Source organism: Zea mays, chromosome 5 (assembly GCF_902167145.1).
Source record: "Zea mays cultivar B73 chromosome 5, Zm-B73-REFERENCE-NAM-5.0, whole genome shotgun sequence".
Lineage (NCBI taxonomy): Eukaryota > Viridiplantae > Streptophyta > Magnoliopsida > Poales > Poaceae > Zea > Zea mays.
The window spans coordinates 223,467,121-223,494,048 of record NC_050100.1 but is presented as its reverse complement, the minus strand read 5'-3'; the positions used below and the strand labels follow the sequence as shown (position 1 = coordinate 223,494,048).

Genomic DNA, 26,928 nt, shown 5'->3' with positions numbered 1-26,928 from the left:
TAAGATATCGATTTTATATTGTTGTTATATTTAGAGTTTATGTGATCAAATGATGCTAGAATTGTTTAATATCTTTAATTTAGTAAGCTATTAACTTTATATGATTGTAATATTTTGATTTTATATGGTCAATATATGGGCCGGGCTTGAGCCGGCACGATCCAACGAAGGCACGACGTGGTTTAGGTCCGGATTGGGCCACTGTTTTTATACTTCGGGCTGACACGATACGGCCCAAAAGTTTTTTGAGCTTTTCTGATCTGAAACTGTTTGGCACGAAGCACGATTGGCTTGATTTTGAACCGGGTTGGCCCAGCCGCCCAGCTCGACTCAATTGCCCAGCACTATACATGAGCATCGCATCGAATATGCTGTAGTAGCCTACGGACAGTCACGGCGTCAGTCAAGTCAATTGCGAGCGACCTCATCACCTGCCCGGTCGGCCATGCATGACCCTCACGCACAACACAGAGCTGCATGCAGGGGCGAGGGGACCCGGCAGCTCAGGTGATGCGCGACCACGCAGAAGCAGACACGCGACGCGTGGTGTGGTACCATATACTACCATATCATTGATTGATGAGCTGCACAGGGTGCGTGGGTCTGCGCCTGGTAGTGTACAGTACGAGACCGACGATCGAGCAGATGCAAAATCTGCTCCTGATTCCAGGTCACCAATCAATCGTCGGTTGGACGAGAATTGAGCAATGCATGCGTCAGATGATGGTCATGTTCATTCTCTAACGAAGAGAACGGCGAAGAAGAAGATACAACACAGCAAGCAAACGACGCACGTACTGGCTCCAGCACGGAGCAGCAAGAAGCATGGAGGAGCGATACGACGGCCAGGCCTAGCTAGACGACCGGCCTCCAGGAGCAGGAGCAGGGGACAGGGAGGGAGCTTGGTCGCCGTTCGCCGAAACAAACACAGACGGCGGATCGGAGTTCACGACCACCCACCTCTCTGGCTACGGCTACCGATTGGAGTCCGGGTTGGGGCCACTGGGGACCTCGTGCTTGCCGTCCTGCCCCGCGGAGTTCCACCTCCCGCGCGCCCGGGGCTGGGCGGGGCGCCACGGCCACGTCGCGGCGGCCGGCCGCGGCAGGGCACGGCGGCGCCCATCAGCGGCGTGCCAGTGCCACGACGACGACGAAGCGGAAGACGCGACGGGGAACTCCTCCGTCTCGTCGTCGTCCCCGCGCCGAGCCGCAGGCACGAGCAGCACAAGGAAGCCGCACAGGACGAGGACGAGGAGGAGCGGCCCGGCGCGCGGTCCTGTGCCGCATTGAGCTCCTGCCATGAGCAGGAGCCGCCGCCGCCGCCGCGTCTTCAGTGGCTGGAGCAGGAACCCCGGCCAACGCCCATGCGTGCGAGCAAGACGGCGAGACAGTGGGAGAGAGCAGCAGCCAAGCAAGCAGGAGCAGCTAGAGTGTGTGAGAGACTGAGAGCTCGTTCACTTCACTCCACACTCCACAGTCCACAGCGCTATCTGCTATGCACTCGGCTGGGCTTCCGTTGCTGCAGGTGAAAAAAAAACGAGGTGAAGAAATACCAAGGCCAACTGACTGACACCATCATCGCCATACCATACCAGTGGCGCTGCATGTCTTTCCTTCCTCGTGACTCTTCTGCGCATGCATATCATTCGTAACAGGACGCCATTGCAACCACGGAGCTCGTTTCATAATTTTTTTTGAAGCACTGCAGATTGTTTTTCGAACTGTGCAGCTATGATATTATGTCTGCAGTATCTGCTTGATGAATGCTCAAAGAAGAAGGTGGTCAGTGAGGAGCACTGGCACTGCAGGTTTGAAAAAAAGTTGAGCACGGCACGGGATGGGAGGGGGCGAAAGCAGAGGAAGGAAAAGACGGGGGAATAATGGATGGGCATGCAAATGGAAGCTTTGGTTTTCCAAAGGCTGTAAAGCGTAATTTGACGCCTATTGACGGGATATATCCATCGCTAATTCTGTGTTTTGCTATCTACGGCCTCGGCCTACCAAAGACGCAAATCCCTTTTTTTATTTGAATCCTTTAAAGATTTAACATTCTGGTTTACATGTCAATGACTCACAGCAACCTCACATTTCATCGTGATATGGGTGTCAAATCTTGAAATACATGCCAATTGTGGGTCTCAAAATATCAGAATCTCTCATTGGTTATCTAGTTTTATAGTTTAATGTTGTGGATTTCTGATTTTGTTTAAGATTCAAAAATCAGATTACCGAGCGAGTTTGAGGACAAAAAAATGTACACTATCTCGAGTATATAAGCACACCTGATGACTCAGTAATTAAGGAAGGGTGGCAAAGAAGAGAGCTATAAGACCAACTCCAGCAGACTCTCTCTCCGTATCCGTATTTAGCACCGCCAACAGTTTCTCTCTCCTCTCTGTATCCGTCCCCGTTTCCAGCAGACTCCGTATTTGCACTCCGCATGCAGTCTATGACAGCTGGGGCCCACGAGCAGTCGCGAGCGCATGCAATCAGCTGCGGAGAGGAGAGAGAAACCGTGGAAAAGGGGAGTGCAGGTACAGGGCGTGCGTTTTAGGGAGACGGATGCGGAGACTGCTGGACTGATGAATAGTGTGCTCCGCTGTGCAAAAAAGGGATACGGAGCCCCATGCAGAGTACTGCTGGAGTTGGTCTAACAGGGTCCGCCGTGCAAGTCCAAGGAAGACAAGCTTTTTTTCCATGACCGTTGACAAGCACTGTCTGCCTCCTGATGTCTCCCAAGTGGCCTGCAATCGTCCTTTCACTTCACTTGAAGTATAGTCTTGTAGACCCTAGAGCTTACTACCCAAAACCCAGCAGCAGCACAGTATACGTGGCAGCTGATCGGCATGCATGGCCCAACAAACAATCACCACATGCTCTCTTGATTATTGTGGAGGGAACGAACAAGCATGCCATGGAAGGAAGAGGGTCATGATTATTGATTAGCACCGAGACGAGACTCTGTACATGAACAAGAAGCGATGAACCCAAAGGCTGATTTATAGGTTACATGTCAATGACTCACAGACTGTGATATGGGTGTCAAATCTTGAAATACATGTCAATTGTGGGTCTCAAAATATCAGAATCTCTCATTGGTTATCTAGTTTTATAGTTTAATGTTGTGGATTTCTGATTTTGTTTAAGGTTGAAAAATCAGATTACCGAGCAAGTTTGAGGACCAAAAAAATGTACTCTATCTCGAGTATATAAGCACACCTGATGACTCAGTAATTAAGGAAAGTTGGCAAAGAAGAGAGCTAACAGGGTCCGCCGTGCAAGTCCAAGGAAGACAAGCTTTTTTCCATGGCCGTTGACGAGCACTGTCTGCCTCCTGATTAGGGTTGGAAACGAGCCGAGCCGAGCTCGGCTCGGCTCGGCTCGGCTCGCTGCGGCTCATTCACGTAACGAGCCGAGCTCGGAAAACCGGCTCGGCTCGGCTCGGCTCGCGAGCCGGCTCGCCGAGCCTAGTCATAAATATAAATCTGCTCTCTAAATTATAATATAAAATCTTAAAAATATTTTAAATAACATATTTTAAGTTAGTAAAATAGATATATCACTAATATAATATAGAAAATAGATTATTTTTGTATAGTAATCTTAAATAACATAAATTATTGTCTACTCGATACTAATATTATATGCTAACTAAGATTTTATGTAACAAATTGTTGTTGGGTCGAGCCACGAGCGAGCTGGCGAGCTGCACCGAGCTGAGCCGAGCTGACTCGCTCTTTTCACGAGCCACAAAAACAGGCTCGACTCGGACTTGTTCTGAGCGTCGAGCCGGTCCGAGCTACTGTGAGCCCGAGCCAGCTCGTTGAGCTCGAGCTTTTTTTCCAGCCCTACTCCTGATGTCCCCCAAGTGGCCTGCAATCGTCCCTTCACTTCACTTGAAGTATAGTCTTGTAGACCCTAGAGCTTAGGCTATCCGCAACCGTTCCCCCTAAATTTTTCCCCCTATATCACTTTTTTGGGTCACATCATCAACATTCCACCCCCTATTTTTTCATCTCCCGCAGCGGTTCCCTCTAAATACTCCCCCTATATCCCACTACACTATAAAATATCATTTTTTATACATACTTTTCATCTACTATAAATTTTTTATCTACTAACAATTGAAAGCGGGCCCACGTGAATAGTGTTTAGAGGGAGAGAGAGGTATACGCCAGAACGAGGGGGAGAGAGAGCCTTACCTCCGCGTAGAGTGCTCGCTAGGGAGAGCCGCTGCATCACTAGCGGCTGCTCTGTAGCCGCCATGCAGGTACAGTCGAAGGGGAGAGGGCGTTCCGCGGCATCCGTTGCGGACAGCCTTAGGGGGTGTTTGGGAGTAAAGTTTTTTCACAGTTTTGGAAGAATACTGCAGTATTCTCAAATACTGCAGTATTATATACAGAATGGTGTTTGGCAAGCTAGCTAAAATCTCTGTTTTCAAAACTGAAGTATTGCAAATACTATAGTTGTTTTAAGGCATTCTAAACTTAGCTCTGGACCTCAGTTTTCAAAACTGCGGTATTGTAAACTGCGGTATTGTCATGACTAAAGTATACTGTAGTATTTCAAAAACTGTGGTTTTCAAAAACTTTGTTCCCAAACAGGGCCTTAGTACCTAAAACCCTGCAGCAGCACAGTATACGTGGCAGCTGATCGGCGTGCATGGCCCAACAAACAATCACCGCATGCTCTCTTGATTATTGTGGAGGGAACGAACAAGCATGCCATGGAAGGAAGAGGGTCATGTTTAGGATACCCACATGGCCACATGAACAAGCTGCGTCGGGGTCGACGAGCCCCAGCTGCGTGATCCCGCTGTTTATAGGCCGCCCAACCGACAACATCACTTGGGCTCGATTCGCACTATCCTGGGCCTTCTTATTGCGGCAGACCCGGCCTGCTTTAACACCGTCTGGCTGCCAGTGCCAGGCACAAAGTGGCCGCGAGCCCAATTCCTTTCTAGCCGGGCTCCAACAATTCCTTTCCTTTTTATACTATCTCCTCTCTTTCATTGAAAATTGAAAATCATCTGTCAGGCCGCCCGCCCATGCAATCAATTCCCTCATCCAGTGTACATCATCTGCCTGCCAGGCCTACAGTTACAAGGTAGCTAGCGATACCTTCTGAGAATCTGAGAAGACACCCTCTTTTTTTTTTAATTCACCATGAAACTTCATGACTAAGTAGGGTGGAGAACGGCGCCTTGTTGTATTGTATCATCAAATCAGGTCCATATCTTTTGATCTGGTGCCCACTGAAAGCTTTGGCTCGATACATTATCTCTCTTCTCTTGGTCCAACTTATCGCGAAAAAGAGGATGCACCTACTCTGTTTTTCAGTGGCGCGCGGGTGAGTGGTACACGGGAGATCCAATTAATTAAAGAGAGAATTTTTTTTATAGTAGTAGTAGTAGCATGAAAGTAACAGCTGAAGAACCATGTAGAAAAGGAGCTGACACAGACAGGTTTCTTGCACCGTGAAAGCCTTCTCCTCCTCCTTGTCAACCATTTGATTTCTTCAAGATCTTTTCTTTTTCCCCTTGCAAAGTCTGAGAAGTTAGAACTAGGAGCGTTGTGAAGTCGGTTTGGTTTCTGATGAGGATCGCCATGCATGGACCGTTGATTGATCGCCAATCTCCTGGCAGAGGAAAGATTGGTGTGTGTATCCATGCATGATGTTTCAGACGAAGATGCGAAACTGTTATAAATGAATGCGACACAAATAGGATCAATCACAGAGAAGACACAGATTTAACGTGGAAAACCCCTCCAAAGTGAAGGGGAAAAAACCACGGGCGCCGACCGGCAACTTCTCACTATTTTCGGGTGGTTACAGATCGCAGGAGATTTACAATTAAGATAGCTATCTCCTGCGGCTTACAAATATATTTATAGAGGTGAAACCCTAAAACGATCCGTACAGCGACGGGCCAAGCCTCTCGGTGACGGGCCTCCGCTTCGCTCGCCAACTTGGCCGCCTTCTTCAGAATTTGGATCACAAACTCAACAAAAACTAATACCAAGCGGGTGATTTCTGCATAGGCAGGCAAAAGGACCACTACAGCGACTAGCATGTGCACCCAGAACTGCGATTCCTGGACATGAGTGATGCTCCTCCAGTTCCTCATGCTCAACCATCCATCCGTCCACTGCTTGTGAGCTAGTGAGAGGCAGATGATGATGACCTGAAAGGGACCCTGTAACAGTACCCTGAAGAAGAAAAGATGAACTCCCGTCTATGTGACGTACGTAGCAGTGATGGAGGACGCAACCCATCGCATACAGATACAGAGGCAGGTACGTAGTGGACACGTGCTCAACGCATTTCAGTCTGCTCCCCACTTGAGGGGAGTGTTGAGATTCCTTATCAGCACTTCAGCAGCCCCGGAGAGGAGGGTGCCGTGCACGAACGATGGCGGCGCCGGCTTCAGCCTTCAGAAAAAAAAGGAGCCTAGCCTTGCCCAGAGGAATCCATTGACCTGGTGATTCAGCTTGGGTGGTGGACGTGGTGAGGGAGGGAGGGAGGAAATGCAGAAACTGTGCAGAGTGGATGCAGATGCGCGGAGCTCTTTCCTTCCCGTTCCCGATGCAGCAGTGAATATGCACCACGTCCACCACCACTGAATGGCAGTGTTAGGTATCAGAAAGGTACATTCTGGCCATAAGGCCATTGCCAATTGGATGCCATGCCGTCACCTCACCTCCATCCTTGCCTCCTGAATTATACGATGCCTCCCTAGGAATTGCATCAACCCAGATTCCCCTTATCCGATGATGCTACATTGTCCTGTATTTATGCCTAGCTAGCACCAGGAAGTTTTTTTTTTCTTGGAAGCTGGGCACCCATATGGATCATGTTGTTCAGGAGAGATGCGCCACTGTTTTTCAGTTTTTTTCTTCCCCTAAAGAAGCTCAGCTCCTTTGGTTCAAGATACGAGATCAGGTGATGGGATGGCAAGACGACGCATGCATGCAAGATACCAACAGCTGCGGTCACCATGGACAAGAACCATGGTCAGCACAACGCATACGACCAGAGCATTTCTGGCGGACTTCTCCAACCTCAGCTCTGAAAACATCCATCTATCTCAAACCTGACCCTCAGTCTGCACCTCATTCTCCATCATCCCATGACAGATGACACGTACAATACAAACAGCAGCAACCACACAAGAGGAGAAGTCAGAAACGAAGAAAATGAAATAAAAATGCCGCAGAAAGAAAAGCAAGGAGGAAGGAAACGTGGCTTTCGTGGCTTCTCTTTACAGCTGAAAACCTCTCATCTCATGTGCACCTTTTTCCGTGTATCCGAAAGCAGGGGGAAATTGTTCCGGACAAATTGCGAGGAACAACCAACTGATAAGGTAGACGTCAGCGTCCACCACTTCTACAGTTGCTCTGACTATCTCCTCTATCTCCCTCAATATCTCACTCCATATTTCAAACTCCACCATATAAACAGTGTAATCTACAATATAAAACAGTATTTTGCACGACCGTTTACACGACCTGCTGAAGATGACCTTAGAGCCTCTTACACTCCACGGTAGAGCTAAAGTTTGAGGAATTCTCGTGAATAAGATACATTGAATTGTATGAAGGAGTTTCTTAAATTTATCTAGTGAGTCGAGAAACGTAACATAGTATTCAGTTTGACCTCCGAATTGATCCGACACGCCCCGAATTAATCACCGTCACTGTCAAAGCTCACAGGCCGACAGGCAGGGACTGCAAATTCTGCAGCGCCATTTTCTCTACCAAGCAAATCAAACCGACAGGTCATTTTGGGATCGAGGAGATTTGGAATTCAGAGATCTATGTGATGGTAACCTGCTAAAAGCCCACTAAAATTCCATCTTGCCTTTCAGTGTCAGTTTCCATAAGCTGCAGTAGCAATTGGGGGCCTCTGACTGAGCACACCAGCCTGTGCTGTGCACTGCCCACTTGTGGACCTTGGCTATCTATACATTTATGCACCATCATAGTCTGTTTTTTTCCCTTGCAAATGGCAATCATCTGTCTCCACTTGATTAGATCCTCCATACATATATAATGCAATTGAACAGAAAGGTTTGGTAGGGAGCATATATGTGGCATGGTACCTGAGGATGGATGGCATACATGCATCCAGGTTGGCACTAATGCAGCTGCTGAAGAGTATGAAAAGTGTCCCACTCTCAAAACCGGCCGAGAATAGGAAAACGCCACCCATGTATATATGTTCTTATCAGATGCTCTTCTTTCTTTATGTTGGTGCATTTTTGGGGCACTAATCACCGCGTGAGAACCGGCGGCGGTGCTCGCTGCACAGGCGCGACGGTCCGCGATCTGGAGCGGGGCTTAGGGTTTCCTGCCTGACGGTCGGACGGTCCGTGCGTGCAGCTCATTTTGGTGCTCAACACTTTCCTTGATAAAAATAAAAATATGCGCCTTTTTTCTCGTAAGAGAGTATGGGAACAAAATGTAGTATTGTTGCTAAAAAGAGGTTAACATTATTAGTTTGGTCCATGCATCAAATTACAACCTTTTCTCTTATAGTAGCTATATCTAGTTGGAGGCTTGGAGCTTTGCTAAAGCGTGGACGGCATCTTGCAGGAATAATAAACTCTTGGTTGTTGTAATAATGGGAGCAAAACAAAATTCAGTTGGAGTTGCAACAAATCTATGGACACCTCATGACCATGGCATCTCGATTTATGCGCTGTTTATCTATCCGCCGCGACGACTGCTACGTTGTGCATAGCCAAAAACAGGAAGAATGTGCGGCGAAGCGAAACTGAACTGAGAGACAGCAACAACGTGTGCGTTTCGCTTCTTTCTCATCGTGAAGGACATGAACTCGGCAGATCGACCGCAGACCCGGAGGGAAAGATTGCTTTGGCTTTGTTGCATCCATCATGGAGTCCGACGATCCATCTATCTTTATCGCGGCTCGCTAGCATCCAGAAACGTATGAAACTCTCCCAGATCCATGCAGGATATCCGGAAAGGATGCAGCGTTCTTGGGTGGAATGTCTTTAAGCACGCAAAAGCCCATTTTCTTACGCGAGGATCCGTCTTATTTGCAAAAAGGAAGCAGAATTGTGTTACCGTGTTCTAGCCAAATTAAATCGCACAGCACTGTTTTATTAGACTAATAGAGTGTTTCATTCCAATCCATGGTGGATTCTTGAAGCGCAATCAAGAAGAGGAGGAAGCGGTGTGCGATCAGCCGTAGAATTGTGGTATGCACTGGTGCTTTCTGAACTTATATATATATATATATACACATATATATATGCTCTCGGATGCATGCATGGAATGAAAACAAGGCGTGCACGAGTTAAATTCAGACTCACACTGCAATAACAGACTTATTAAACTATGAACATGATACCAATCGCGTGGCTCCTGCTGCTGTCCTGCAACCTCAAACAGCCAATCATGAGCCTAAACATGGGCCCGGCCGCCGTACCAAGAGGCCAAGCATACAATATTTCAACACCAGCAAGACGCAGTGGGTTGAAGCATTCAGGGTCGTCGTCGTCGATCAGAGTGGCCGTTTCTCTTTTCTCTCTCTCTCTTATTCGTGCAAGCATTGACCAATAGGGGATGGGATGGCTTAGCAGGAGAGAGAGAGAGCACTAATTGCTGCAACCATGCAATGATCTTTCAATTCTGGGAAAAAAAAAGGGAGGCCTCTCAGCCTCTCTTTCGTCCTGGGTCACATTTGTTTGTGCTTGAGTGGACACTCATGAAAAATGGCGGTATCAGCAGGAGGCAGCAACAAGCACAGCTAAAGGCAGGGGGGCTAAAGGGGCTTTATTTTCGCCATGCGTTCCTGCTGAGGAGCATTTGGCCCTGGAAAAGGATGCGTTGCCCAGTGTCTTGCAACGTTGGTGGCTTGGTGAGGTTGCTTCAGAATTGTTTAAGCTATCTATACAAGGCTCCGACTCTGATCCTCAGTCAGCCACCTTGAACCTTGCTTTTCTCCGTGTTGTGCTCAGTGACTAGGTTTCATGAAACCAGTGCAGGATGAAAAATTCCAGCGGAGAACAGGAGCAAGAAATGGTGCGTGTCATGCTTGTGCCAGTGTGCCGTGTATGCATGCACATTGGACACTTGGCTGACGGCCAGTTTTTTTAGTTTATCTTTACAATTTCACATCAGAACTATTACCATCTTTGGATCTGGCCATCGGCCCTATAACCTATAACACCGAGGTATTTCATCATAAACCCGATATGACGCCGACCTCGACGCCATGGTCTGAGCTCCAATTTCAACGGCCTCAGCCATTTTTTTAGCCAAGACGTATCTCATTTGTTTCCAGTTTCTCTCCCTCTTCCTAATTCTTCTAGTCTTCTCTAATATATTGATTTAATTTTGAAAACTGTTGAATTTAAAATATCTTGTACATCAAAGTATGCCTCCTTAATTTATATGCATTGATTCTGATGCTTGGATGTATGAGGTTGTTGCTGAATTGGAGGCTGAATTCTATATTCAGGAAGAAAATGGGGTGTAGGAAGGTGCACTAAGAAACTCGGAATTTTAATTGGGTGTGTGTGTGTGCGGACCATCCGCGCTACTGTCGCGGACTGTACTGATTGCGGACCGTTCGGCCTTAGGACCGGACTGTCCGCTCTGCCTATTTTGATGCTCAACACATAGGTCGTTCGACTGAGTTATATGGGTTTTCGATCGAGATACCGATTCAGGTACAATTATTAGATTTTAAGTTGAAACCGCAGATAAGATATTTTTCCCGTTTTATCTTTGTTTTATGTTCGTCCCCTCGCCACCGTGCATGCATACGCGATGTCTGGATCGTTCGTTAGCATCCCCATCCTGGTCTGCGCTCACTGCAGTAGTATGTCGTGCTTTCGGTTGCGGGACGCTGCAACACATCAGCAGTCAGAACACTCGCTCGTCGTCCAGCGTCGTGTCACCATCCGGGTTGTTGGCATACTACTCCTCCGCGATCCGCTTTTTCACCCTCTTGCTCGTGCTCGCATCCGCATCCGCCGACCACACACACATGCACGCTAAAACCCGTGCGAAACGCAAAAATAATTTTAATCTAATCCCACGAGCTAACTAACGGTTAATGAAGCTCAGTCATAGTAGTTTCTGCGAAGAGGACTCAGGTGCGCGTGCGCATGCTGTCGCGGCGTCACCGCCACGTCAGAGCCTCGCCTCGCCGCCGGTGTGGGCGGCTGCATGCACGCACCAGGCACCACCGCACCACCAGCACCTGGTACCTCCTCTCTGATTGTGCTGGTCCTAGCTCACCGCACTAGTTAACAGGCGTTGCTTAACTTTGATAAACAAGATATAAGATGAGCACGCTGCTGATGACGACGATGAGCCAGAAGCCAGCAGCTAGCAGTTGCAGGCGTTGCGTAGAGACCAGACCAGACTCGAGAGCCCGGCCGGCCCTGCTGAATTCCTGGGACGCAAACGCAATGGCTAAGAGGCAAACGCAGTCCCAGACTTCTCGCGATGCCCAATGCATGCCATGCCATCCATGGATCCGCGCGCGCCTGTCTTTTCGCCAGAAAGATGGCGCGGAACGCACAACCGAAAGCCCCCGCCCCCCGGCCACTTTCCTTTCTTATGCCAACAAGCAAAATAAAAGCACCCATCAACTCACAGCACGCAATTCATCACTATCGATACATGTGTATCTGTATTTTCAGCGGCGTACGGTATCTCTATCTATAGTTACGCATTGCCTTGGACACCAGCATTTTTTTTTAAAAAAAAATATTTATATGTATTGTTTTTTTTTTTACATGCATATGTCATGTGTGTGTGTGAGTGAGAGAGATAGAGAGAGTGATTGAGGGCATTGTGGGAGCATGCGCAGCATGAATAATGAACTGCAAGTGCAAGCTCGATCTCCACTAGATCGAAGCAGCGCAACACGCATCCAGAATGCACATTCCACCAGTTTCTTTCTTTCTTTCTTTGCACTGCACTGCTGCTCGCCTTTATTTAATTTCTCCCCTGCATCGACCTAATATTGTTATCCCCTGGCTGGCTGGGCTAGGCTAGCCTAGCAGGTACGTAGGCTGCCCTCGCAGCACCACGCACAGGCGCACTAGCTCTCTCTCTTAGCGAGCGGCAAACCACTCTTCTTCCTCCTCCATATCCATCTCCACCTATATAAGCCGCGCGCCAGGCAGGGTTGCTTCCGCCACCACTCCTACATACCGGTCCCTGTCCCTGTCGACCCCTCGAGGCGGATCCCACGATGGTGAAGTTCTCGCGGGAGTACGAGGCCAGCATCATCCCCGAGTGGAAGGCCGCCTTCGTCGACTACAAGGGCCTCAAGAAGCTCGTCAAGAGGATCAAGATCGCCCGCCGCGACCGCGCTGCCCGTAGTACCAGCAACGACCACGACGACGCCACCACCACCACCTATGGCTTCTCCGTCCTCGACCCCGTCCGCGCCCTCGCCTCCCACTTCAACAACGCCACGCCCCCGGCCTCGCCAGTACGTCGTCGCCGTCGCCCTTAGCTTCTCTCTCGCTCGCCCCAGCCGCCCGGCGCTCGCTTGTGCTACATACTGTTCGTTGTTGTGTCGGTCGTGCTCGTGTACGTACGTACGTACGTCGTCGCCGCCGCAGACCGACCGGTCGTCGAGTGTTTCTGACGCGTCCGGCCGCTTGCGTTGCGCGCAGGAGGGCGGCAGCGACGACGCCTTGAGGAGCTTGGAATCGGATTCAGGGGAGCTCGTGAGAGCCACGGACAAGCATGTATGCAGTGCTCGCCCTTGATCTCCATGGATCGATCATCTAGCTACTACTACAGTCGTAATATTCATTATTAGTACTATCATTCTATATTTAATTAGCTGTTATGGATTGAACAAAGTAGGACAGGGAAAAACAAAGAAAGAAAGAAAGAAAGTTACAGTAACTACACACGGCTAGCTAGCTTGTTAATTGTTTACCCATGTCATGTCGTACATATACTTATGCGCATGCAGGAGCAAGAGTTTGTGGAGAGGGCGGACGAGGAGCTGGAGAAGGTGAACAAGTTCTACGCGGCGCAGGAGGCGGACATGCTGGCGCGCGGCGACGCGCTCATCGAGCAGCTCCGCATCCTGGCGGACGTCAAGCGGATCCTCGCCGACCACGCGGCGGCGTCGTCCCGGCGCGGCCGCGCGCGGCTCGCCCGGACCGGCGGGAACTCGTCGCCGCCGTCCGTGGACGGCTCCAACAGCGGCCGGCACCTCCTCTCTTCTCCCTTCGTGGCCTCGTCGCCGCAGTCCATGTCAGGTAGCTAGCTAGATAGACACGTCTGCACTGCACACCGGCCGGCAGGCACGTCCATGTCCATCACATGAACCCCACCCGCCCTTTTTTTTAATTTACGTACTGCTGATCGCATGCATATGCATGCCGGCACGCACGTGGCGTGCGTGACTGCTGCTGACATGGCATGCATGCATGTCCGCATGCAGACGGGAGCGTGCAGCTGCAGCAGGCGCGCGTGGCGGAGGGCGCGGCTGTGGCGGAGGAGGTGATGGCGGCGCTGGAGCGCAACGGCGTGAGCTTCGTGGGCGGCGGGCTGGGCAAGGCCAAGAAGGACGGCAGCGGGAAGCAGCTCATGGGGCGCGCCGCGCTGCTGCAGCTGCCGGCCACGGTGCGCATCGACATCCCGCCCACCAGCCCCGGCCGGGCCGCGCTCAAGGTGTGGGAGGAGCTCGTCAACGTGCTCCGCAAGGACGGCGCCGACCCCGCCGCCGCCTTCGTCCACCGCAAGAAGGTCCAGCACGCCGAGAAGAGCATCCGCGACGCCTTCCTCGCCCTCTACCGCGGCCTCGACCTCCTCAAGAAGTTCAGGTATATAAATAGGTTGGTTTTGAATGCATAGCATGTGACTGTGAAGTGAGTGTAGATCACTGATCACGTACTACTACACCACCGACAGTACAGGAGCCATGCACTCGCACCAGTTTATTCTATTGCACTAAACCTGTCCTTTTCTCGTGTTGTTTATTCTGAAGTGGGGCTTTTGTTGTGCGATTATGGATTGTCAAGCACTTCTTTTCTTGTTTCATATGTGTGGCGTATCTTCTGTGTGGTGTGGATGGATGGATGCAGCTCCCTCAACGTGAAGGCTTTCACCAAAATACTGAAGAAATTCGTCAAGGTGCTGGATCTGCCCTTCACCCAGAATCCAGATACCCACACGCTGACGCTGTGCTGTGCTGTGTGTACCAAACCAAGAAACTCATTCTCTGCATTCCAGCAGGTGTCGGAGCAGCATCGGAAAGGAGACCTGTTTTCAGAGAAGGTGAAGAGGTCGCCGTTCAGCAGCTCTGACAAGGTATACCATACATCCAGCTAGCTGTTGTCTGAACAAAGCAACTAGTGCCTGAACTCCTTAAGAAAGGGATTTATATCTATATATATTTAACCCTGGTCTGGTGGTCGAGCAGGTGCTTCAGCTGGCGGACGAGGTGGAGTGCATCTTCTTGAGGCATTTCGCGGGCAACGACAGGAAGGTGGCCATGAAGTACCTCAAGCCGCAGCAGCCCAGGAACACCCACATGGTCACCTTCCTCGTAGGCGAGTCGCCGCCACAGCCCTAGCTCTAGCTCATAAGACTTTCTCGATCCGGTGGACTTGCTCTTACTGTTCTTCTTCTGTGTGTGTGGTTCCAGGCCTGTTCACAGGCACATTTGTGTCCCTGTTCATCATATACTCGGTCCTAGCCCATGTCGCCGGCATTTTCTCTTCGACCGGAAACACAGCCTACATGGAGATCGTTTACCATGTCCTCAGGCAATTCCTGAAACCCCAACTCTCTCGATGCAACGATGTATGCAGTCTTAATTACCTCCTTGCTGACGGCCTTTTTTTTTGGCTTCTGCAGCATGTTTGCGCTCATCAGCCTGCACGTCTTCCTGTACGGGTGCAACCTCTCCATGTGGAAGGGCACCAGGATCAACCACAACTTCATCTTCGACTTCTCCAGCACCGCCCTGACGCACCGGGACGCCTTCCTCATGTCGGCGTCCATCATGTGCACCGTCGTCGCGGCGCTGGTCGTCAACCTGTTCCTCAGGAACGCCGGGGCGACCTACGCCAACGCGCTGCCCGGGGCACTTCTGCTGGTAACAAACAAAGGCGCCATCCTGTTTGTTTCGCTGCAACATACAGTCACACACACGCAAACTGTACTGATTGCGATCCTCCACAACCCTCTGTCTCAATCTCTGTTTCAGCTGTCAGCAGGGGTTCTGTTCTGCCCATTCAACATTTTCTACCGCTCCACGCGCTTCTGCTTCATGCGCGTCATGCGCAACATCGTGCTGTCGCCATTCTACAAGGTAGGGGCCTCGGCCGGGATTCAGAGGAACACAACACTGTCTGTCTGTCTGTCTGTCAAATCTGTTTGAAATACCTCATCTGATCTGATCTACCAGGATGCCTTGTCATGCAGGTTCTGATGGCGGATTTCTTCATGGCTGACCAGCTAACCAGCCAGGTAAGCTGTGCTCAGCCGTACACTAGGCATGCATGGAGAGCTAGCCACTGTACATATTACGTTGCGGCTCAAAATGTCTTGTTTTGCAGATCCCACTGCTAAGACACCTCGAGTTCACGGGGTGCTACTTCATGGCTGAAACATTCAGAACTCACGCGTATGGAAGCTGTACCAGCAGCTCCCAATACAAGAACCTGGCATACGTGCTCTCTTTCCTGCCATACTACTGGCGAGCGATGCAGGTAGACTGACATTGAACGAATCTAGCAGATCTATCTGCTCATCAGACTGACTAAAATGGTCTACTGCTGCATGCTAGTGTCTGAGAAGGTACCTGGAAGAAGGCCACGACATGAACCAGCTTGCTAACGCCGGCAAGTACGTATCAGCGATGGTGGCAGCTGCGGTTAGGTTCAAGTACGCCGCGACGCCTACGCCGTTCTGGATGTGGATGGTCATTGCATCATCTACCGGCGCCACCATCTACCAGCTCTACTGGGATTTCGTCATGGACTGGGGCTTCCTGAACCCAAAATCCAAGAACTTTTGGCTCCGGGATCAGCTCATCCTCAAGAACAAGTCGATCTACTATGCTTCCATGGTATTTTTTTTCTTCTTCTTTCCCCCACGATGCTACTTACTACTAAACTGAAAGTTCAGTAGCGCTAACGCCTTTGCACCACAACGCAACGCAGATGCTCAACCTCGTGCTGCGCCTAGCCTGGGCCGAGAGCGTGATGAAACTCCGTCTCGGTATGGTGGAGTCTCGCCTGCTGGATTTCTCGCTCGCTTCGCTGGAAATCATCCGACGAGGGCACTGGAACTTCTACAGGTAATCGGATGGGTGGGTGGGAGACCATTAGCTCCAATCTGTAGATGTTTAGCTTCCCATTGAATCTGATGCATATATTGGTTGTACTGCAGGCTGGAGAATGAGCACTTGAACAACGCTGGAAAGTTCAGAGCAGTGAAGACTGTCCCATTACCGTTCCGTGAGCTTGAAACTGACTGATGAAGACGGAGCTCCATGTTGAACAGCAGGAATTTAGGGGGAAGAATTCCAGGAATGGATACACTGTCCCCTGCAAGAACTGGTGTTTAAGTGGTAATAAAACGAATCGGAGAGCGTAACTGCACAAGACCGAGACGCTGCAGATTTTAGGATGGAATAAGCTCAGGCGGGTGCGCCAGGGTATAACATGAGGCGTTCTGGTCAGGAGAGATGATGTGCATTTAACTAGCTAGTGGTCGATTGAGAATTGTTGCATGTCAATCGACTAACAAGATCTTAATTTTGTCGATCGTTTAAGTTGTGAAAATGTATCTGGGAATTGGTGACTGAAAAAAATTGCATGGAACGAAACATATGGTCGTTAACTAATTTATCATTCCAGGGGTAAGAACTAGATAACATCTGCTAGCAAGTACTACAGTGAAAGCAAGATGCTTGACACGGCAGATGGCATCACATGTGAAGCATAAACGAAGTACATATATTACATGACACACGTTGCACACACAGACACACACACAAAAAAAAAACGTTACATAGCTAGCTATACAGCCTACAAGTACCTCCAATGTGCCGGGCGATCTCTTGAGACGAGCAGAACCCTTGACGACGAGTAATCAAATGTAGGGCAGTACAAATCGTCAGGGCCAATCGCTTCTCTCACTCCAACGGTGTTTCCTCGGTCGAAGCTGTAGGTTGTTGTTGGCTGCGTGTCTTCCTTGAATGTGTCGAAGGCAAACAGCCCCATACCACATGCTGCCAACACAAGGTTTGAGTCGCCCCATACCTGGGTTATCGCGGAGTGATGGATATGAGCGCTGAATTCTGGTAGCTCATAGGTGGCGACAAGTTTCCCCTTTCTCAGCGAGTAATGCTGGACTCGTGACCTCGACCCTCCTTTTATTTGCAGCCTTCCTTCTGTGCTACCTATAAATACCGAGTCTCCGCGTGAGAAGATTGAGTTCGCTGTGCCGCCATGTCTCGCTATTTTAAGCCCGATGCCAGCGGGTACACGGAAATCAAATACATTTACGCTTTCCTGTGTGCTGAAAACACCATCGTTTCCTTCCACCTCGGATGAACTAACCCTGCAAAACAAAACCACAAGCAGGTGTTTAATACACCTACCTAATACTGGGTACATTTGATGTAAAGGTCTATTGATGATTTACCTTTGACGCACTCCGCCGCCGACCTCAGCATCAGTGTTATTGACATGAAGGCAGTACAATTTCTTACCAGAAGCAACAGACAACAAGGGTTGTGGGTTAAGTGAATTCACATCCCACAACCCTATTGACTCACTCCCAGCGATTACTACCTTTCCCTTGCTACGCCACTGTAACGGGCTGGAGTACTCCATTCCCATTACTGGATTGCTAACTTCCCATTTCATTACAACATCGCCGTCACGTATATCATAAGCTGTGACCATCTTTTGCTTGCTAGCAGTGGAAAGCAGGAGAGGTCCGCACGGTCTATACCACCATTGCTGTCTTTCTGCATTTGACAGTGCAGAGCTAGATCTTGATGAACCTACATTAGAGAGAGCACCAAGAATAGCCCTTGATGTTGGAGCAAAGGCTTGAGAAGCTTCCTCCTCGACATGAAATGATTTTACTTCTCTGGTATAGTAATCCCAGCTGCAAAACCCAGGATCCAGTGCATTGCCAGCTGACGCAGCAACAACATATCTACCAGAACATCCATCAACGCCTGGGGCACGAATCAACCAGCAATCGCCCCACATGTTATTTGATACCATGCTGGGAGGCTTGTACTCAGATTTGAACTGCATAAGTTCAGTTGAAAGCAGTGATCACTCAAGGTATCTGATTAAATGTCAATTAAAAACAAAACAGAGCAAATGTAGCAAGCAAACAACCAGATACCTCGTGGTTTGCAATGTCATAATAGGAGCATGTGCCATCTCCATGAGCAAGAAGAACAGCTTCTCCCTCTGAAACAAACCATCCACCGGTTGAAGACTTGTTTCCTATACCTGATAATTGACTATTGCATGACTCATCAGTTTCTTCCTGTAACATCATGGAGGACTTGTTTTCCCGATCATCAAATTCTTCTAGCTCCTCCGTAGCAAGCAATTCAGTTTCCTCCTTATGATTGGGAACAACTGGATTCTTTGAGCTACCTTGACTTGATGTCTTGCTGGTAGCATCTGCTACTTCACATGTCTTATTCTTTTCCAATTTATTAGCTTTTCGCTCCTTGAAGAAATCATTTTCTTCACCATCTAAAGAAGCCAGAAACTCCATGGCTATACTGTTTTCATCATCGTCAGGGTTAGATGCTGCAGATCTTGTTTTTCCATTACAATCTTTCCTCATACCAACAGATGACTCCTGTTGAGTAGAAGTTGAAGATATGTGGCCCCTCAATAATTTGTGGTGTGGAAGGAACCTTGCCTCCAGCTCATCAGCATTCAAGCCTTTTCCAGCTTGCTTCAGGTCACCTGGCTTTGCAATGGTACATTTTTCAGCTGTTTCAGGGTGAGAGTTCTCACATTCACTGTTCTCTGCAGTACCCAGCTGTATCTTATTATCATCTTTGACATGAGAAATTGCCTTCTCAATGGCAGTGATTTCCTTCTGGATATTTGACAAGATCTGCTTTGGCTCGTCCGGGTTGTTCTCATCAAGCATTTCTTTGGTTTTCTTGATATCGGTAGCAATCTTCTGAACCCTCCCTTCCAACACAGCTAGTTTCTCATGAAGTTTGCTTGGGTACCTGTTCACAGCAGACACAGGTTTTGCTGACGCTCCCTCCCCACCTGCAGCCACTTTCTCAAAAACTCTTATCCTGTCTGACAATTTTCCCTTTTCTTCCGGCTTCCTACCCTCTTCATTATTCTTTTGCTGTTTCCTTATTGGATCAGGGGCATCCATTGAATCCACCACATGAACAGTGAAAACAGGGATGACAGAAGTGTTGCCTATCTCATCATCCTTCTGGGTGGCACAACATTCCACGGATTTGGAAGAAACTTCTCCTGGATCAGCCTTTTGGGTATGCATCTCCTTCACCAATTTATTGAGCCCCTCTTTCCTCATATTGATTTCTTCACCTGCCTTTGCCTTCGAATCAGAGCCCACTCTTCGCCCACCAACATCTTCGCTTTGCTTCTTCATATTACTCACGAATGCGTCAGTTTTCCCCTTGATCTCATCACATTGCTTGGACACATTCACACCAAAGCCCTGTCTTTTCCCACCGATCTGCTTGGGCTTTGCATCAAAGCTCTCCCTTTTCCTGCCAATCTCATCAGTCTGCTTCCCCTTGGCATCAAGATCATCTCTTCTCCTGCTGATCTCATCCAACCCCTTGGCCTTCGCATCAAGCCTCTCCCTTCTGCTAGTGCCATCACCACCAGCGCCAGCACTCCCTCTCCTAGCCTCGGAGGCCCTGGATCCAACAACACTAACCGACCTCCTCCCTTTCTCTACAGAAGAAGCCCTGATCCCACCATTGACGCTCCGCCGCAAGCCTGCCTCCACCACGTTATCCTTACCGACGGAAGGCCTCCCGGGCAGCACGGGAGCCCTGAGGGTGGAGACGAGCTTCGAGGACTCCACCGAGCTTTGGATCCTGCTGGCCCGCGGAAGCGACGATGTGGACCACCGCACGGCGGAGGTGGGCTTGGACGGCTTGGACGCGGTGTTCTCCTTCCCGGCGGCGGCGACGGCGGTCGTCCGCCGGGCTGATGACGAGACAGAGAAGGGCTTCGGGGTGAGCGGGCGGGTTGCCGCGGCCGTGGCCCTGCCGCCACCGCCGCCGGTATCCTTGAGGCGGGAGGACATAGCGGGAGTCGATGCAGAGCTAGGGTTTGGGGATCCGGTGGAGATGGTACAAGAGGAAAGGACGCTTTGATTTGGACTTGTGAATGGTTGAATGATTTGGAGGAAAGGGTGTTTCAAATTTCGAAATCGTTAGGGCGGGAGGCTTTGAGGTGGACCCGTGGTGCTTGGTCCACCTGCAGTTCTCGGGTAGGCCCGCATGGGAGTGGCAGCTATATCACCTTATTTTTGTCAGAATCAAAGGCAGAAGAAAATATGGGACAAAATCGTATTTGCAATACTAAATTGCAATGTTTATATAATGGAGTTTGAAACCAAATACGTGGATAGATAAGTTGCTGGTGGGCGTAGGGGCTTGTTTACATCCTGAGAGAACTATACAACCACCCACCCACTAACATTTAAAAGTTGAATCAAATAGCCTCTGCTAACTTAGCACAAAGTGGACCTAAATGGATCCTAATAGATAGATAAATCGGTGTTTAAACCTTTTAAAAAAGCTAGGTTGAAGACAATATTGAAGAAGACAAGTTGGAAGAATCAAATCCATCATTTCCCGTAGGACTGGGCATTTTTAACCCGAAAACCGAATCTGAACCGAACCCGAACCCTAATAGACCGAATAGGTCGGTTTTCGGGTTCGGATTTCGGTTCATAGATCTGTTCTGTTCGGGTATCGGTTGCGGGTTCGGTTTACAGCCAGTCAAACCCGATTAGACTCAAAGAACCGATCTAGTAAGTAGTAAGTACTAAGTAACGGGCTAAGTGGCTAACGGCCGGACGGCCCAACTCAGCCACTCAGGCAGCCAGCAGGCACTTCGCACCGCACGGCGCATGCACCCGCAAGGCCCAACCGCAAGTCTGCAACCCTAGTCCCTAGCCGCACGGCGCACGCTAGTCCGCCGCCGGCCCACCGCGCCGTCGATCCACCGTCGCTCTGCCACGCAGTCGATCCATCGTCGCTCCGCCGCCTCTGAGACGCGCTGCAGCGCCAGGCGCCCAGGCGCCAGCCATCCACTCCATACTGGACCGGTCCACCGGCGTTGATCCACTCCATACCGACCACCGCACCTCGGCGTTCTGCACTTCTGATCCAACTCCGACTTCGGCGACTCGACGCACTTCTGCTCCAACTCCGACTTCGGCGACTCAACGTCCTGCTCCTCGGTGGTGCCCACGACTCGCTGCCATTGTCTGACATCTGTGTTCTGTTCGGGTTCGTGAAGAACCGAATAGACCGAACCGATTTTTATGGTCTATTCGGGTTCGGTTCCTATAAATAAAATTAAGATTTCGGTTCTTGATATCTAAAACCCGAATTTTTTGAAAACCGAATAGACCGAACCGAATAGACCTAAAAAACCGAATGCCCCGTGGGTCAAGCATCCATACATGTTTATGTTTGAGATCCTGTATCTGGTCGGCTCGGCCCATCCAACAGGATCAAGTCTGGGCCGGTCTGCTCTTGCGGCTGCAACTCATCGTGTTTGCGTCCATATACGAAATGAGCCCGGTCAAGACGAGATGTTGTTTGCCACCTCTCATCCACCGGCCGCTGCGCGAGATTTGCCTGCCTTGCGCCGCGAGCAGTCGAGCCTGAAAAAACAAACCCTAGCGTCGTTTCCAGGGAGTCAGGCGGATCCATGGCTTTTGCACACGCACGATCGTGCTTTTAAGCGGGCCAAGCACGCAAACACGCCCAGTTGCACCCCGAGAGCATAGCCGGGCTGCTGGGCCACTGTCGCAAACACGGCCTTAGTGATAAAAATTGTGATCACGTCATGCTTTAATTGCAAATACAAAAGACAGATATATGGAAATGGACAAGTTGCGGTCATAAAATATATAAACCGAGACGCGAGGGCAAACGTGTCACCATCATCAATCAATCAATTAGCGGTTGATCAAACACCATCAACATTTGACAGTTGACTACCTAAGTATGTGTTTAAATGCACTAGAGATAATAGTTAGTGGCTAAAATTAGTTAGAGACATCTAAACACCCTAACTAAAACTACTAATTTAAGTATTAACTATTTTTAGGAGGTGTTTGAATGAACTAGAGCTAATATTTAATGATTAAAATTATTTGAGACATCCAAACACTTTAGCTAACTATTAGCTATTTTTGGTAAATTAGTTAATAGTTGGGTAATTATTTGTTAGCTATCTAATTTTACTAACAATTTTTAGCCAATTAACTATTAGTTTTATTGCATTCAAACGTCCCCTTAGTAAATTAGTTAATAGATAACTAGCTATTTGTTAGTTAGCTAATTTCAATAGTATTTTTTTAACCAACTAACTATTATCTCTAGTGCATTCAAACATCTCTAAGAGCATCTCCAAGAGACTAGCTAAATAACTCGCCAAGCCAAATTTTGGCTACTAAATAGCAAAATAACTCTCAAATAGATTAACTATCTGACTCGCCAAGCTATCTGACTCTTCAAATTGACTCTCTTACTAACAAAATTTAGCTAGCCATCTGACTAGCCAAACTAGATAGATAGTCTGTTGGAATGAGATGCTATATATATAATATAATCTTTATGAAAAATTAAATAGATAGTTAAATATAGAGCTAAAAATGAAAAATCTGTTGGAGATGCTCTAAACCATGATATTTTCACATCGCGATGTACGGCCGTAACTACCCACGTAGAGTTTTCATGTACTGGAGTAGTTGCTTAGCCGTAACTACCAACCCACATAGAGGCTAGCCATACAGTTCGGTATAGTAGATTCCCTGCAAACAAAACCGTAGAAACAGCTGTTCGCTTCGGATTCGGATTAAAGCGAGTAGTTCGAACTACTGCGCTGTGATCGACAAAAATATTATATAAACAATAGAAGACATTTTAGATTAAAGCCTTAGCTCGAAAGCGTGGGAAAACATCAAATTACACTGTCGTTACACATGCATCAGCAGAAACTCAGCAGAAAAAGGAATGTGAACAAACAAGCATGTGCATTGAGCTTCCTCTTTGCGAGAAAATCGCTGCATATTGGTAATCTTCCATACAACAGGGGGGAGAGGAACACTACAGTCCCCTCAACACATCTTTTTCAACAACAACAGGGCCGTATCATCATCTGTCAAGCATACATCCAGCAAGATGAAAATCGGAGGTGGGGACAAAAATAGCGCTGACTGAATTACAGATTAGTGGGGTATAAGCCATCTGTACGTTCTCAATGAGATTCGACTCCCATCCATTGCCACACCAACACCACAGGGGGTGCTCCAAGGCACAACTTTCAACCTGCCTCGGCGTGAAGCTGCCATCAACAACTAACATCTTAAGAATGAATGCAGAGGCAACTTACAACGCCGGTGAGAGCATGGTTTACTCCTCGAAGCCATCCATCATTGGGCGGTGGGCTCCTTCCGCAGTGTTCTTTGAGGACTGTTTTCGGGCTGGGCCCCGCCTGCTCTTGGCTTTCTTTGCCTTCATCCTCCGCTTCTTCTCGGTGGCATCAACCCAGGTGTAGTCCGACGGTATGTGGAACGGATCCACCTCATCTTTCCAGCTCCGGCTATCACCGCTGTCGCTGGACTGCGTGCCTCGGCCACCCTTTACCCATGAATACCATGAGCCTGATCCTTCTGATTCTTTGGTTTTCGCGTCTTGAAACTGTGTCGGGCTGGAAGGTGGGGTGGCAAACTCATCTAGAGGCTGTAGTTCTTCAAACTTTGTGAATGTGACGATGACTCGTATCGTTGGAACAATAGGGATGGCAATCTGAAATAAGATGCTACAGAAAGTCAGAGATCATTAAGCAAAAATAGGTGTTAATGTATCTGGTGCTTTTATCATCCACGACAATTTTCTCTTGAGATGATCCGGATAAAACACTCAAAGTGCCTTCAAGAAAAAATATCAACTTGCTAAATACGTGCAAGAACAGCTTTCCATGACAGCATCATGCATCTTGCCAGTGAAAAGCAAGAGATTTTGACAAATATACGCGGAGGAAATGGGTGCTCCTACAAGCCAAACCATACTTCCACTTAACCTAAGGGAACACCTAAAACCTATGGTTCTTTTTTCCACCAATCCATGCTCATTTCAATCATAAATTATACAACCCATCCTGCCGCATGTCACAATTAAAATATCGGTGCATCCAATATATATTAAAAAACGCATCAACTGGTTAAAAGAAGACCTGTAGCGGTACTTGATTGGCAAATTGGAATTACAACTTGGCTTCACATCAAAATGCAAAAGAAACAGAAGAGTTGCAATGAAATTTCACATTTCATCAAAATAGGGGAAAATGGCAGAACCAGTGACGGAGGCTCCAACATTAGTGGGGTCTATGTAAGGGATAAACTGAGACAAGCCTTCCCCCCACAAATGCAGAGATGCAGCTTCGAACCCGTGACCTGGTCAGTGAGACAGCTCCCACCACTGCACCAGGTCTGGTCTTCTACGTTTCATCAAAATAGACTACAAACAAATAGTATGACTCATATTTTCCCTGGGTTAAACATTTTTTTAAGGAAAGGGTGGTTAGGAAATGTTGTTGGTGGACACATCATCAACTAACTTTAGAGTGCAAATGTCAGTAGGAGCAGTGGGGCATTAGTTTTCTGGTGGTTCGGAGTAGGGCCCAGCTAATCAAGACTTGAATGGAAGAAGAGACAAAGTGGGTGGGCAATAGGTCGGCTCAAGAAAAAAGGAGCAGATATAGCCAAAGCCAATAAGGATAAGAGTGCACACAATGGATGCAACCAACAATGGCATCTCAAGCGACAAGCATGCAGTATTAGGCTAACTTGCCACCCTCACAGGAAGTAAATAAGTGTTAGATATGGTAAGAAACTTGATTCAGATTTGACAGGATATCTTGAGTAGCATTGTAGCAAAGAAACATAGTTGTCCCTCGAGAATATCGAGAAATAATAGGTACGCAATTTGATTGGAATAAATGGAGAGATGTAATCTGCAGGAAGCACGGGTAATGTAATCAAGGTGCCAGATAGTGTACCTTGACTGGAAATGTGCCTGTAGGAAGTTTGGTTGTCAAGAGTTCCCTAAGCCTCCTTACAGCCTTGACTTTGTTTGCTAGGACATCAAGCAGAGGGATGAGTTCATCTGTCTTCAGAGGGAAATCCGGTGTCAGCCACAACACTGGTCTTAACCCCTTCTTGTACTCGCTTTCATGTTTTAGAGACTCAGCAGGTGAGCCACCCTTCTTCTTCTTCCCGCTGCCCTTCTCCTTTTGCTTCCCTGGGTCACTCGTTTCATCCTTACTCCCCATCTTTGATGGCTTGTCATCGCCCTTGGCACCTTTCTTGCCACCCCAACCGAACCATCCCTTCTTATCTTTGGCGGCGGCATGCTCATCCATATGACCAGCACCAGTGTCACCTTCGTCGCACCTCTGCTCAGATTCCTCTTCATTGTTCCCCATCCTAAGCGCAGAATCAAGCTGCTTCCTCTCCTCGGCTGTCAACACTTCGTCTAACTCAGCATCAAGCTCCGCGCCCCTCCCGTTCTTCTCCTCCCCATCCATGGCAAACAGCTCCTCGTCCGTCATCGCCCCAGGTACGCGCCGAGACTTCACTGTGACGAGGACATTCAACATGTCATACACCTTGGCTTTCCATTGCCCAACGGCTTCTGCCCTCTCCTGGCGGCGCCAATTCAAGTGTGGCACGAGCTCCGCCTGCGTGACGTCAATCCCCGGACGGTACATGTTGGTCTTGGACATCAACGCCACCTCATGCGCCACCTCGGACTCGGTGGGCTGCACGCCCGCCCCCTCCAGCGCATCCGTGATCTCCTTGTCCTTGTGCGCCAGCACTATGAGCGAGCCCGGGTGCAGCTCCTTGCCCCCGGCGTCCTCAGGCCTGGCGCCGTCCCCGAGGAAGAGGAACGTCTGGTCGGAGCGCTGGATGCGGAAGCCGTCGAACCCCGCGAGTGTCATGTCGGCCCGGAGCGCGGCGCCGCGCTTCCAGATGCGGTAGGTGTCGGAGGGCGCGATGCGGCTGATGAAGGGGATGACGGAGGACTCGAAGTGGAAGGTGATCTCCATGTAGAAGTCGCGGATGCGGGAGATGGAGGCGAGGATGCGCGGGAGGCGGCGGCACCACTTGGCCCAGGCGAGCGGCTGGTAGTGGCGCGCGATGATGGTGGCGATGGCCTCCTCGCGGGTGCAGACGGCCTCCTGGAGCGCGGACCAGCCGTCGGCGTTCTGCAGCGACCAGTCGGCGCCGGCGGACATGAGGACGTCGGCGGCGACGGGGTCCCGGAGGCGCACGGCGAGGTGGAGCGGGGTCTCCCTCCGAGGCACGTCGCGGCGGTCGACGACGGCCGAGACGGCGTCCGCCAAGGCCTCCCCCGCGATGGACTCCTCCTCGGTCGCCACCTCCCCGGCGCGCGGCAGGCGCGGGAGCGCGGCGACCAGCCGCCGCAGCGCCGCGTGGTCGCGCCGCAGGACGGCCAGGTGCGCCGGGCTGTGCGCGTACCTGGACACGTCGTCCATGGCACGCGGGGGCGCGGGGAGCGGACGGCCGGTCGTGGCTAGGCCAGGCGGATCTGGAGCATGGGGGCTGCGGGCGGGGCCAGATCTGGCGCGGCGGGGGTGCGGAGGCTCCTCCG

The 26,928-nt window shown here is 49.6% G+C and overlaps 4 protein-coding genes across 5 annotated transcripts; 1 reads left to right on the top strand and 3 right to left on the bottom strand.

Moving 5' to 3' along the window:
* Window positions 1-702: 702 nt before the first annotated feature.
* On the bottom strand, window positions 703-1,700 carry LOC100280380 (uncharacterized). The gene is given in 2 exon segments (NM_001153305.1): window positions 703-1,519; window positions 1,593-1,700. A coding segment is annotated over 1 exon segment (327 nt). The 5' UTR covers window positions 1,302-1,519; window positions 1,593-1,700; the 3' UTR covers window positions 703-974.
* Window positions 1,701-11,974: 10,274 nt separating this feature from the next.
* On the top strand, window positions 11,975-16,866 carry LOC103627883 (phosphate transporter PHO1-2). Of its 2 annotated transcripts, XM_008648190.2 has the most exons (15): window positions 11,975-12,480; window positions 12,668-12,742; window positions 12,976-13,267; window positions 13,453-13,834; window positions 14,096-14,144; window positions 14,247-14,321; window positions 14,434-14,563; window positions 14,659-14,779; window positions 14,871-15,111; window positions 15,223-15,327; window positions 15,441-15,485; window positions 15,575-15,727; window positions 15,805-16,086; window positions 16,181-16,317; window positions 16,410-16,866. In XM_008648190.2, the coding sequence occupies exons 1-15, from the start codon at window positions 12,238-12,240 to the stop codon at window positions 16,495-16,497; spliced, it is 2,418 nt and encodes an 805-aa protein (XP_008646412.2). In that variant the 5' UTR covers window positions 11,975-12,237; the 3' UTR covers window positions 16,498-16,866. The 2 variants fall into 2 exon arrangements, with proteins under 2 accessions (XP_008646412.2, XP_020394327.1); XM_020538738.3 differs by lacking the exon at window positions 12,668-12,742 and having other exon boundaries at window positions 12,009-12,480.
* LOC103628908 (KIN14B-interacting protein At4g14310) lies at window positions 16,841-20,549 on the bottom strand. Its single transcript, XM_020538737.3, has 3 exons — window positions 18,390-20,549; window positions 17,670-18,289; window positions 16,841-17,585 (listed from the first exon to the last, which is right to left on the bottom strand). The coding sequence occupies exons 1-3, from the start codon at window positions 20,313-20,315 to the stop codon at window positions 17,051-17,053; spliced, it is 3,081 nt and encodes a 1,026-aa protein (XP_020394326.1). The 5' UTR covers window positions 20,316-20,549; the 3' UTR covers window positions 16,841-17,050.
* A 3,041-nt stretch (window positions 20,550-23,590) lies between these two features.
* Window positions 23,591-26,928, bottom strand: LOC103627882 (ankyrin repeat domain-containing protein 13C-B). Its single transcript, NM_001329408.1, has 2 exons — window positions 25,313-26,928; window positions 23,591-24,060 (listed from the first exon to the last, which is right to left on the bottom strand). The coding sequence occupies exons 1-2, from the start codon at window positions 26,810-26,812 to the stop codon at window positions 23,665-23,667; spliced, it is 1,896 nt and encodes a 631-aa protein (NP_001316337.1). The 5' UTR covers window positions 26,813-26,928; the 3' UTR covers window positions 23,591-23,664.